Here is a 12,934-nt window from a genome sequence, read left to right on the forward strand (position 1 = left end):
TTGGACAGAACTCTTCCCATAAAAAAAAACAAAATCTGAAATCCTGGCAGGAACCCTACCATTTCTGTCATGAAAACATGCTGGAAGGGAGAAACAAGAGAACAAGGTTCAATCATCCTTTGATTGCCAAAAAAGCTATTCGTATACTTAGTTCTTATATATTTTACCTGAAGATGACATTTTTAAATTATAAGTAAAAAAAAACAAAAACTTATAAACTTAAAATAAACTTATGGTGGTGACGACAGGCGTCGTAAATTTAATGGTTATGGCACCTTCATAATGGAGGGGAGAGAAAGGTTGAAGGAAGAAAGAATAACGTCTGCTGAATGGCCAGAAGATTGAATGAATGGTAAATATATTGCTGGACAGAGGGATGAATGGACATATTAATGACAAAAAATACTCAACAGTGGATAAATGCATGGAATTAAGGACATTTGAAGATTTAATAGATGGCTGGCTAAAAGGAAGAATGAATAGTTAATGGACAAGTTAAGTTACGTAAAGAACAGAAGATGGAGATATACACAGTAGGTAGTTTGAGGGACAGACAGACAAATGGATGGATGTGTGATAGTGATGGGTGATGGACTGTTAGGAAATAGTATGAAGAACTGTGGACAACAGGATGGATGAACAGACAGACAGAACAGACAGACATCAGATGGATGGAAAGATGAATTAATGGATAGTCGATGGGTGAATTAATCAACAGATGAACGAATGTGTGGACAAAGGAATGGTTGAATGGACAATGGACAATGAAAGGATGTGACTTCTGGAAAGCATTCTATAGGAAAAAGTCTTCAACATTCTTCAATTTTACCCTTTTCTATTTACCAAAGTTACCAAATAAACCAAATTGTGCACTATTCCAGAAAGCCCTGCACACTAATTTCAACCTCAGACTACATAAGCCCCATTATCTAACTCTACTTTCATTAAATATTTCATTCACTGACGAGACTTCAAGAACACCCAGGCTGACTATCTTACCTGTCTGCGGTGGGTTTTTTAGAGTTGCTGTGTTACAATCGTTGAATCTGACATCAGTGCTGTTTGAATTTTTTCTGACTGAGCCGTTGAACTGTGTCCCGTCGTCCCTCTTGGTGGACTTGCTGAAGCCCAATCTAGGCACAAACATGGGATCCAGATCCATGATCAGCTGATTTAGCTGGTCAATGGAGTTATCAATATCCATTGTTAGGGATTTTATCTCGTCATCATGCTTGTTATTGTTGTTGTTATTATTGGTGGTTGGCTGTTCCTTGTGAGGTACTGTGTTCTTGACACTTTCCATTTTTGTGTCCCTGATGTGGTTCTGTGGCTCGTTGGCCAGACTTTCTTTGGGTGAACCGCTCCCAGATTTGATCCCAGAATACCTTTCTGTCTCATTTCCATCCTCAGGCATGTAGTTAAACTGCTGCGCAGCGACCATCTGCTGCTGCCGAACCCAGGACTGTGTGGAGTAGCTCTCCTGTCTGTAAACATGCTGCTTTGGTGTAGGAGCACTGCTGGGGTTTGAAGAAGTCACAGAGTTGCTTCTGGAACTCAAAAAGGTTCTTCTCTCAAAATCATCCGTTTGTTGAGGTGCAGTGTGATGTAAGTGGTGCTGGTTGTGATGATCCTCTGATCCAGGACACCCAAACCCGTCCGAAAGAAGGGAGTTTTGGCTGCTCTTGTGGCACGAGGACGACAGAGTTCCCAGGCTGTCCAAACTGTGCAGATCATGGCCTGTGTTGACTTCATCGTCAAGGATGTCCGTCTCTCTCTCTCGGGGCCGGGTGTCTCCATTAAAGTGCAACTGTACTGGAAGTGTCTGTTTCAAGCCCAACTTCGGGCCTGGGTCATCCATCTCATCCAGGGAGGGATCCTCGAGACCAAAACCACTAAGGAGCTGCTTCAGCTGGACCTTCTCCTGTGGACTGGGTCCCTGGTTAGCCCTCACAGTAGTGGTGGTGGTGCTGCTGCTGCTGCTGGTGGTGCTGGTGGTGGTGGTGACGACAGGTGTCTGTCTTTCTGCCCACAGAGACGTGCTGGACAGGCCTGAGTCGCTGCTCACAGACAGGGCGTGGTCACTATGGTCAGGGCTGGAGGTAGTGGAGGTTGTGCGGGTCCCTCTTCCCAGTGTGGCTTCTCCACAGACAGCGCTCCTCTTGCTAGCTGCTTTGTCCTGGTTTAGGCCCTGAGAGCGTGGCGCTGCAAAACAGAAGAGATGCTGCAGCTTCATACAGTCAGCTGGTATGGTCACACGCAGATACAAGACAAACAGGGGGACTCACAAAGACAAGACTCCATCAAACGTCTACAGTCATTTTCTACAATTGACAGGGAACACAACAGGAATCACAGCTCAACTCATAAAATCAACATTTAAAACAGGACATGAAACCAAGTCATCAGAATAGTTCAGGATGTCTGAAGTGAGGCTCTGTTAAAAAAATTATAAACAGTTAATATGTTACCTGAGGTGGATAACTGTTTTAGAATCTTGATTTGGTATTATTCAGATTAGCTAGTTTTGACAACAAGACAATTTTAACTTCACTTAGTTTAACTGATTTGCTCCGAACCATGCAAATCTTCTTGCAGGACCTTTTACATATAGTTGTAATAATCTCTTATCTCCAAAATTTGTATGACCTTGATGAGTGTGGTGCTCAAAATAGGTTATGAATGTCAAACTTTCTTTAAATATTGATTTCCTTTAAACATTTAATATTCAAAACTGGCAGCTTTAGGAACTACTAATGTTTTTATTCAATAGAAAAAATGCGTGTTTGAAACTGTGAAACGATGTCATGAGACAGTTGACGCTTTTATTCACTAGTGTCTAAAAGGATGTGGTTTAGAAAAATAATATAATTTATTTCTTTTAATCCGCCATTTAAAGTGGCATAGGTCTTACAATACATTAAATCAGTGTCTGATTGGCTGATCAGCCCCTTGTGACATCTCCATGTCATGAAGCTTGGCTCTGGTTCTAATCCAGAAGACCCTTGCTGTGGTGCATTGCACACTTCATCGGGTCAGGTTGCTTTAAATGTTTTTTGTTTTCATCTTACACATTGTTGTCAGAATGGCTGGTGCAGAGCATTAAGTTGTTCAGAAAAAGTAACAGAAAGTAAAGCACAGTTTTAAGTTGTATCCCTGGACGTTCTGGTGTTGAAAGCTGGTTCAGAGCTTTTGAATGTATGCTGTCTTTTCAATTCTTAGATACATACAAATCTTTCTTTGAATTGTCAATAGAGATCACTTAATGTAAAGAAAAATAAAACTTTCACCTTCATCCTTCAGAAATAATAAGGCGGCTTCATTTGATACATACTATGACAGGGATCGTCTTATACTATTGGCAAGGTTTAATATTAGGTTACTTATTTCACCACTGCATAAATGGTTTTAACTGCTTATGACCTTTTAACAGAACCTCATTTCAAAAACCCTAAGCTTTCCATTTAAAATACTGGAAGGGGAAAAACAAATTAATCATTTCACCCTACTGAAACAACCTACTTATCTTTTCCTTTCACTTCTTCTAAGTGTAAAGCAAACATAGCCCACAGTTCCATTATTATCAGTCCACCAGGTCAAATGCCAAAATTCCAAGTAACGCCATGACATTTGTGATGGCCAGTATTGCCCTTCATATTCAGGTCATGGATACAATGTCAAATATTGCACAGGCTCCCGCAAGTTTTAGATGACAAGAAGGCTGCATTCCTCTCGCTTTCCCTTGCCCTTTGACCCTCAGCATATGTCCAAACAACCTTCTTAATCCTCAGATGCTACAGATAAAAAAAAAGAAAACTTCAAATACAGAGTTAAAGATACTGTCTCACTGTCATTCTGACTCTGTCTCAACAAAAAAGGAGCTAGAATTGAACTCCTATGCCTTCTGTCTCAAGCTACTACCTTAAGTGCTTGGCTTCCCAAAAAACTATGACCAGAAGGTTTTGAATAACTGACAAGCATGATAAAACCTTTCCCCCGTTCCCTCCCTTCTTTTCTCCCGCAAAGGTTACTTTTATGTATGGTTTGGGCCCCACACAAATCTGCATCCCATCTCCAACAGCTTAAGTATAAAGCTCAGCGCAGGCCTGTTCTGCCGGGAGTTTTCCAACAAATCCTTCTCCTGACATTCCATTTAGCAAAGCGTAAGCCGGCATTTAACCTCTTCACCTCAATTCTTGCCATTTTTTTCCTTCATCAACTCTGACATCCAGCACTGCCCCCCAACCATGCACTCCTCCATGGCCACCCATCGACTTCAAGAGGAAAATCTCTTACCTTCACTTTCCTTGCCAGGTTAGAATTTCAGAAATTCAAGGTCTCAGGTGAAGCCAAACATGTGAAGGAGAACAAGCCATGCAGATGCACGAGAACAAACGTGGCTTATAATAACGGGAGGCAAATCTCGAAAGTTTCATTAAGTTAGCTGGTTTTCTTTTTCTGCTGTGAAGGTGAGAGTATTTGCACTCTACAGAGGAGAGGTGGTGTTGGTGGGGGGGAATAAGGGGTTTGAAATCTCCATATAAGGGCAAAGGAATGTAAACAAGTGAGGCGGAGCTATTGAGCTGAACAGGGTTGGAGGAAACGAGTAACCCGACCTCTCGCCTCTATTTTACGGGACTACCCCACTGGGGAAAAGAAGGAATAGGAGGCAGGCAAAATAGCGATATATCGTATGAGAAAGGGATGGGGGTTGGGGAGAAGACAGAGGATGAAAACAACATTCCTGGAGCTCAAGACATATCCACTCTGTAAAAAAGACACTTTGTAATTAAAGGCAAAGATTAACTTCTGCCAGGAGCCCAGAGCTATTTTCATGAAAAATTGCAGGCAAGTTGTTTTTCCTCTCAATCTCGTGTGTCAGAAGAAGACACATTATCTGCCTTCAAGCACAAAACGGGATAAAAACATGTAAAAAAGAAAAAAAAAGGCCTTGTTAGAGTTCATGAACTGTTTTTGAACAAACAGATTTAAGTCATTTTGCTCACGCTGGATATGCAGCCATAGCTTCACAAGTATTTTAAAAGCTTGTGAGCTGGAGAAAAAAAAAAAAATCACTCATTTCTGCATTCTTCTATTCATTACATTTGGTATTATGGTGCTGTCAGTCCTTTAAAAAATATCCACCAATTACAGTGCAGAGAGAAGAAAAACCACAACTCTTCCGTAAGTTGCGCTAGCTTTAGGAAGTCTGGTTGGGTACGACTATGCAATTACCCAGCCCTCTCTGTTCCGTCTCGTTTATAACCTTTTTTGCCTTTCCACTAAAAGTGGGAGTCAAAAACATAATGAAGACAATAATATTTTCTGAATATCCAAAAAAAAAAAAAAAAATTCTAATGTGCCTTGTCTATTCGTAGACAGTGGAAGTAAAACGTTGAAATTGGCCAGTAGCATTCTTTTATTGTTTCATAGATGCAAACTACTACACCCAAAACAGATTTGACAAACGAAGATGCACAAGCTCCACCAGAATGATGAGGTCGTTGTGATTATAATTAATGGGGTCATTGGAATATTCAACAAAAACATTGCTATCCATTATGTTTCCATTAACTTAAAGTCCTAATCTATGGAGAGATTTTTTTTTTTTATCTCGTCTTTCTTTGCACAATAGCTTAAGCTCAGACAGAGTGAAATGACGGTGTCTGTGAACAGCAATATTCAAGTCTTACCAAAGATTCACAATTGGATTTAGGTCTGGAACTTCCAACACTAGTCTCAAATCTTTTTCAGCCTCTAGCTGTTTATCTTCTTGGATTGCATTGCATTTAACTTCATTCAACTTCCTGCCAAACCTTCCCACCAATGTGTCATTTTTTTCCGTCCACATTACAATTATGCACCATTGTGACTTGGTCTATCATATAATCCCAGCAAAACACATTTAAGTTTGTGCTTGTAACTTTTTATATCGCTTGTACCTTTCCATGCTACGTTCCATTTTGAATATTTTTGCGAAGCACTATACGTGTGCTTTTAGAATGTGCATTACATGAACAATGACTTACAGATGGGGTGTTATGTAAAATCATGGCAGCCATTCAGGGATGCTTAAATGCTTACTCGTACAAAGAGATGCTTATTTCAACAAAAGCTCCTACATGGAGGTGCAGTTTCCAGCCAAGCTTCCACCAATCAGAGCACCCCTCCCCCAGCTCCATCAGACTAGCGGCAGCAACAATTAGCAAACACTTAGTGAAGCTGCACATCTGCTGAGCTCATTATACTCAGTCCATCGTTCTTTAGAACGGTTGTAAATGGAATAATGGATGAACATTGTTTGGGTGACTTGCTGGAGGTAGAATGTGGGGGCAAAGCAGGAGATTTGATGGAGGCCAATTTCAAGACATGAAGTTACAATGTCAAATTTGTTTGAGGTTACGTTTTATTTACAGCATTTTTTAACAACTGACGGTATGTGACTGTGCTATAAAGTGGAACTAAGTTCCTGGAAAATACACAGTTCCTCCACTTTAAATGAGAGCACAACGTGAGAGAATACTCAGAAAAGACAAATTCAATTCGAGTAAATTTCAGGATTTGCGAAAATTTACTTTGAGTATTTATGCTTAGAATTTGACAATGCAGTCGGTTTTAGACTTTTACCCAAAATGCAAGCCTAAAGAATTCAACAAAAACACCAAATGTAGCATAATGCGTGATCATATAATATGAAACTTATCTTGTCAGCTAAGTTGTATGGGGAACAAAAAAAGTGTAAGACTTTTATATATGCATTACAATATTGACTCAACTTTTAATCAAATCTCATTCCATCTATAAAAGGTAGTGACAAATTAGAAGCAGGGTTTGTGGCGACACTAAGCAAAGACACCCGACCAGTTCAAAAATAAACTAAACCAAACAACAATCATCTTAATTCTCACTTTGCAGCAAACACACTCTACCAATTAAAATAGAGACACCGAGGTAAATAACGTTTTCTTCTCACAACCTTATCACTAAGGTGTCAAACAGCTTCCAGACTTCCTCCTCCGGAGACGTCACTTGGTGAGAGTGTCTTTGAAGCAAATTGGTTCAGGGCGAGCTCTTCTGGTAAGTAGATGCAGAATTTCAGCTAAGTTTTCCATCCCTCCTCTCATATGTTCGAGTTTACATGCGAAAACAAAGCTGTAAACATCCCACATGAATGCTGTGGAACCAAGGGAGTCGGGATATAGAAAAGCTCTTTTGTTCATGCCTCTCCTTTCCTTTGATGAATTCTTAAATTTGTGTGGTTTTCTTTTCATTGCAATCCCAGAAGCTGGCGTTAAAACTTCGTGTGGACGTGCTTGTTTTTTTTTTTGTTTTTTTTGTTGTTGTTTTTTTTAAAATGAAAGTTAAAAAAAAAAAAAAAAAGGCTGACTGTTTTCATCAAGTCAAGCTTGGCTTATAAAAACACTCAATGAACACTGGGAAAGGGTGGATTTGGGTTTTAATGTTACTACCACGTAGCTCTATTCTGAGAGGTTGTTGTGAATGCTGTGGTTGAGTGGAGAGCGACAACCACAGTGAGGACAAGACGCTCCGACAGGGTGGTTCTCTAAGTACATATGTGTATATAACTATATATATACATATTTGCATGTGGGTGTCCATGAGTGAGAATTTGTACATGTGTGGGATCCCTATTAACTTGAAGAGTCAACAAAGAAGAAATCTCTTGAGAACCCCCGGCTCTTCCTCTGAACCCAGCATTCCCAAAGTGAAACAGCACTGCTTTCCACAAAAACAACACTTCTTGCCATTCTCGTCATACTGCATGCCAAGGTAGCATTTTGACCACTTTCCTTTCTCGCCACTTTAAAAGGGTTACATAAACCATGTTAGTGTCACTGGTGTGAGAGGTTATTCATAAATAGCTTGGGCTATTTTTGGGGAAAGAAAAAAGGGGGTTAGTGTGACTGTTTGTTTATGCAGAACAGTAACTACTTTGAAATAGCACCTGTGATTCGGGCTGCATTCATGAAATTTCCAATTTCAGTAGGTGAATCATCATTGTAGACCTTAGAGGTGAAATAACGTCTTCTGAGTCAAATTACAACTAAAGCAGCATAGCGTCTGTACCTTCACCATCACAGATGTTCTTGTACGAGTCCCAGCGGGTCAGAGGATCTGCTGTGTTGTAATCCACAATAACATCGGGTCCGTTTTGCCACCTGTCAGCACCTGAAAACAAAATCCACACTCTTGAAGAACCTAAAAATATGTAATATGTATTACAGACACACCTCACATAAATGCAAAACACAAAAGTCAGTGAATATCAATAGCAATTTACGAAAACTAAATTAAAACACAAAAAATAAGGAAATAGGATTACAAGAAAGACTAGTGCTAATGTTATAACTTCCAACTAGAACAGCTGGATTCTTTTTTTTTACCATCACAAAGGTAAAAAATAAAAAATGCAAACTGTAAAAACAGAAAGGTTGAGTGATTTTTTTTATTATTATTTGATTTTTTTAAGTGAAGCATTCTTACCACCCTTTCTCTTCACAAAGTAAAATAAAAGTTTATCTGAAAGGGTCTCGTTTTTCTTTTTCCACCAAACTAAATTTAGTGAAAACTACTACCAAAAGTAGCTTTACGTGCAACTCCAGTATGTGGAGATCGTCATATTAACAAATTAGGCACATAGGCGTACATAACACAGTGAATAACAGAGCCACGTAGTTTCTTTCCAGTTGGATTCGGAGGACAGCACATGCTGTGTTTCTTTACCTCTCTGTCAGCACACACTTCATACTACATTTCCCCTCTGTGGCGTTCCACATCCCCTCTCACCAGGGGAGCAGAGCGAGGAGGGAAAATTAAGAGGGCACTCTATCTACCTTTCTAATTAATCAAGCTTGTGTTTGCTTATTAAAAAAAACAACAACAAAAAAAACTGCACAAGCAAAACTTACCTGGAATTCTTTCTGGTCCTTCAGAAAAGATAAGTTCAACCTTGCCGTAATCTGGAAATCTGGGATCTATAATGACAGCAAACACAGGAATGGTGTAACTGTTTTGGCATTCAGAACTGGAAAATGTACTCTTCTACTGTCTTTCTTTCACAACACAAGAAAAATTGCCAGTAAAATCTGTGTCCAGTCTGAGTTTAGTGGGGACCTTATGAAGCAGGAGAGCTGCTGTTTACTAGGAACTGCAGGTTGAGGCCTGTTCTTAGAGGTTTTTTTTTTTTTTTTTTTTGCAGGTGTACCTTTGTTGGCATTCTCCATGTCCTCCTTTTCAAATATCAGGTTGTAACCCTGTACTGCTCCCGTGTGGAACTGGAGCCGGAAAATCACCTCCCGTTCTGACGTTACATCACTTTTGTGATAGCATTTAATCTACAAAAAGAAAGCAAGAAATCAACATGATTACAGCAATAAGTATTAAAGCCTGCTATCTTTGTGAACATGTCTTGTTGTCTCTCTCTTTTCTTTTTTTTTGTTTCCTACCATGATGTCCCCTTTCAGGAGCTGGGCAGGCTCCAGATTGATACACACGCGATCCCTGTGATTTGAACCAATGTGACTTGAACAAAAACAACAGGCGGTATGGTCAAAGTGAGCTGGAGCGAAGAAGCCGTTACTTAAATTGAATTAAAATTAGCATTATTAGCGTAATTAAAATTTGAGCGACTTACTAGACTCCAGAGGAGTACACTGCTTGCATTCCTTGGTAGACTTTGATGTATGGGCAACACACTGAACACAAAAGAAAAAAAACAAAACAAAGGAAAACCTGCAATTAATGTTTTTTTCAAGGTACTTTGATAACATGACCTCTGGGCATTATTTTGCTGAGGGCTGAAGTGTGATAAGCTGTTGTTGTGGGAAAAGGATTTTAGCTCCAAGATGTGATGACGACTTCTTGTTGATTCAAGGAAATGAGCAAAAACAATAATTTCCACCTAAGCACCTCAAAATGAAAGAATTCCCAGTGCTCTGTTGTGAACAGGGAATTTAGGAGAAGATTACGTTTTTTTACACAACGTCCATGTGCCTGAGCATGCGAGTGTGTTGGGGAAAAAAAAAAAAAGAAATAGGAATATAGTTCAAATAAGACTCTGATGTGGCTATGTTTAACCCTTTCATTGTAATTTCCCTGACTCTGGTGGGTGGATATTTTGATAAAGCAGTATGACTTTAACCTCTGCTGGCAGCCTCAAAGTTTGGGATCCCATGGAGGACGACACAGTGCAGGAACAAAGGTGAGGCGTTGATCTTCATGGACCCACTTAGTAAACTGTTGAGGATCCAAACATACCTGACGGGAATGCAAAGGTGAAGAGATTAACATTCAGCAAGACTATTAGGAGGTTTCCAACAACAGAAAACGTGTTGAATCATGCAGCAGAGAGCGGAAGGAATGTATATTACACAGGGTTCCAATAAATTACCCACTTATCCTTAATTACTCCAAGAGTAATTTAACTTTTAATAAAAGTGTTTATTAGATGTTCACTAATTTTGCAGCCGTCTGGTTCAGATGCGTCACTAAATGCCGTCAGATGTCTGATCTTGGACCAGAATTTATTTACAAACCCCTTAATGTGTAAATGTGATGCCTGTAAAGAATGGCAAAATAAGCTATAGGTTTCAACATTTCTTTTTTTTTTGTGATAGATAGAGGTAGTAAAGAAAATGAATGAAAATTTACCAAAATTTTTACCTCACTAATAAAGGAGAATGAAACTATTTGATGATGGCTGATGCTTTTAAAGAAATGCTGGGAGTTTGTAGTTTTTTATCCATTTCATGTATGCCAATTTTCTTTTCTTTTTTTTTCTCTCTGTTTTTAGAGATAAATTCAAGGGGACATTGGCTGAATTTAATCTATGGTGCACATCTACCCGTTCTGTATGGTTTAACACATTTAAATAGTTTCCAGTGTCACCTGAAAATATCAGTAACCATCAAAACACAATGAGGTGGTTACCAGTGCAGAATAACGTTTATACAGCCACAGTTAACTTGCAATGATTTAGCCAAATTGAACTATTAATACAAACGTTGGGCATAAATATGTATAAATAAATCCTGCTTATAATAGTTTTCTTGAATAATAGAAAAATTCTTCCTCCTAAACCTAAAGGAATGTTAATTGGCATGTACTACAACTATTTAGATGAACGTGATAGCTGGTGGATGGGTCTGTGATCAAATATTAAAAGTTTTTGTCATTTTATTTTATTTTTTATTAAGTCAACAAAAAACTTATGATCTTCAGCATAAAAACTAATATATTTGTTAACAAACATTCAACAATTGATGGCATACTTTTTTTTTTTTAGTTATAATTTGCCGTAGGAAGAGCTTAGCACTATTAGTTAGTTGCTGAATTACAGTGGTCATTATTGGAGAAGAAAAAAAGTTCTCAAAATAAATTTGAAGTATAGTATAGAAAAAGTTATTCACAACCTCCACAGATGAAAAATATCTTGCTGAAAGTTTTGACAGACATTCGTGGGCGAGATGGGTAGACGAAACACTTCAGCACATCAGTGTGAGCAGTGATGAATCACAAAATGTTAGAATTACACCAGGTCATTACGAGAGCCTTTTCTTATTTAAACAGCAGATGCCCATCAGCTAAAAGGTATTGACTGTATGCTATGGAAAAAAGTGGGTCGGAAACCTGAACGTTTGGAGGGAGATGCATATTGGGTCAAACAGGACATGGTGTGGCCCTTCCATGCCTCTGAATGGTAGGGTACAGCTCTGTTATGGGTCTTACCGCTTCTGTGAAGGTGTCATCAGAGCTGAGACCTTGTCATCGTAGTATTTCCTCATGGCAAAGCGGTCCAATGCTTGATCAGCACTTTGAGGGAGACAGAAAGACGCACTAAACACTTTAGGTAATTATGACTCAAGAGAGAGCTTACACTCTGGACTATAATAGTGCTAACCCAAACTCGCTTCAGTTGCAGCAAGGCAGACATTTACACACACTCACGTCTGAAAACAGGGAAAGTAAGTTGAGAGACAGAAGATTCCAGGAGAGAGGAAGAGAATCAGCCTTAAGTAAACACAGAGGGACAGAGAGAGGGCCGAGTGTGTGCACAGCTTGGTTTATTCAGACAGACCTAAAGCTAATAGACCCCACCGCATTTTAACCAGACCTCTGCTTCCTTTCCTCTGCTTCCTCTTAATTTGTTTCTTTCCCTTCTCCTTCTCTTTGTCTTCTTTTCGTTTTTGTTCTGACATCTACATTCAGACCAGCGAGCTACACTCTCTCTCAGTTGGGCAAAAGCTTAAATTAGAAACCGGCTTAATCAAATGGTGACCTGTGCTCAAGCAACAGTGTCTTTCCATGTGCAGGAGAGAGCCAGACTGCATTTAAAAAAAATATATATATATATATATATACCTCCAGGTTTTTGTGATTGATAAAAGTAATGGAAAAATCCATCATTTTGGAGGTTTTACCTCCTTAAATGTAACCAATAAATGACTACAAACTCAATTTGAAAAACAAACTGAAATGTTTCCAGAATACCAGAATAGAAATGCATATAGTATAAGTACAAACACCCTCTCATGTCTATGTTCAGAATTAATGAACAGCAGATTCATCTTTCAACACCACAATGACCTAAAGCATGCATCCAAATCAATAGACTGGAAGCTTAGCAGTAGTTCAGCTAAACCCAACCTGATTTCAATATCCAGAGAAAATCTGAAGAGAGCTGTGAGCATTAAATGTTCAAACAATCTGATAGATATGAAGCAAAGTGAGGAAATACTGCCAGTATTTGCTGTCCTGACTCAGTGCTGTAATAGAATAAAAACAAACTATACCATTTAGAGAGTGGATACCTTTACAGGATACCTTTACAGCTAAAGTATTTTTTTATTATTCTCCTTAAGATTTCAGTGTGTTGTATGGTTGATTTTAAAGGATATGAATCACCTTTTTTATTTTG

The 12,934-nt window shown here is 39.0% G+C and overlaps 1 protein-coding gene across 3 annotated transcripts in view; it reads right to left on the bottom strand.

The window, feature by feature from the left end:
- LOC103143001 (tensin-3) overlaps positions 1 to 12,934 on the bottom strand; it is a 30,680-nt gene that overhangs the window by 14,634 nt on the left and 3,112 nt on the right. For 2 of the 3 annotated variants that reach the window (XR_001662984.1, XM_007559354.2), the window contains exons 5-12: positions 11,746 to 11,829; positions 10,160 to 10,275; positions 9,653 to 9,713; positions 9,465 to 9,540; positions 9,224 to 9,353; positions 8,928 to 8,993; positions 8,086 to 8,187; positions 1,000 to 2,202 (exon numbers count right to left, since the gene is read on the bottom strand). Coding sequence is in view for 2 of the 3 variants with exons in the window: in XM_007559354.2 (XP_007559416.1) it covers positions 1,000 to 2,202; positions 8,086 to 8,187; positions 8,928 to 8,993; positions 9,224 to 9,353; positions 9,465 to 9,540; positions 9,653 to 9,713; positions 10,160 to 10,275; positions 11,746 to 11,829 (1,838 nt within the window). In the remaining variant the exon portion in view is untranslated. The remainder of the gene's footprint in view (positions 1 to 999; positions 2,203 to 8,085; positions 8,188 to 8,927; positions 8,994 to 9,223; positions 9,354 to 9,464; positions 9,541 to 9,652; positions 9,714 to 10,159; positions 10,276 to 11,745; positions 11,830 to 12,934) is intronic. The other variant, XM_016674988.1, reaches the window with a different exon arrangement.

Source organism: Poecilia formosa, unplaced genomic scaffold, assembly GCF_000485575.1.
Source record: "Poecilia formosa unplaced genomic scaffold, Poecilia_formosa-5.1.2 Scaffold104, whole genome shotgun sequence".
NCBI classification, from domain to species: Eukaryota; Metazoa; Chordata; class Actinopteri; order Cyprinodontiformes; family Poeciliidae; genus Poecilia; species Poecilia formosa.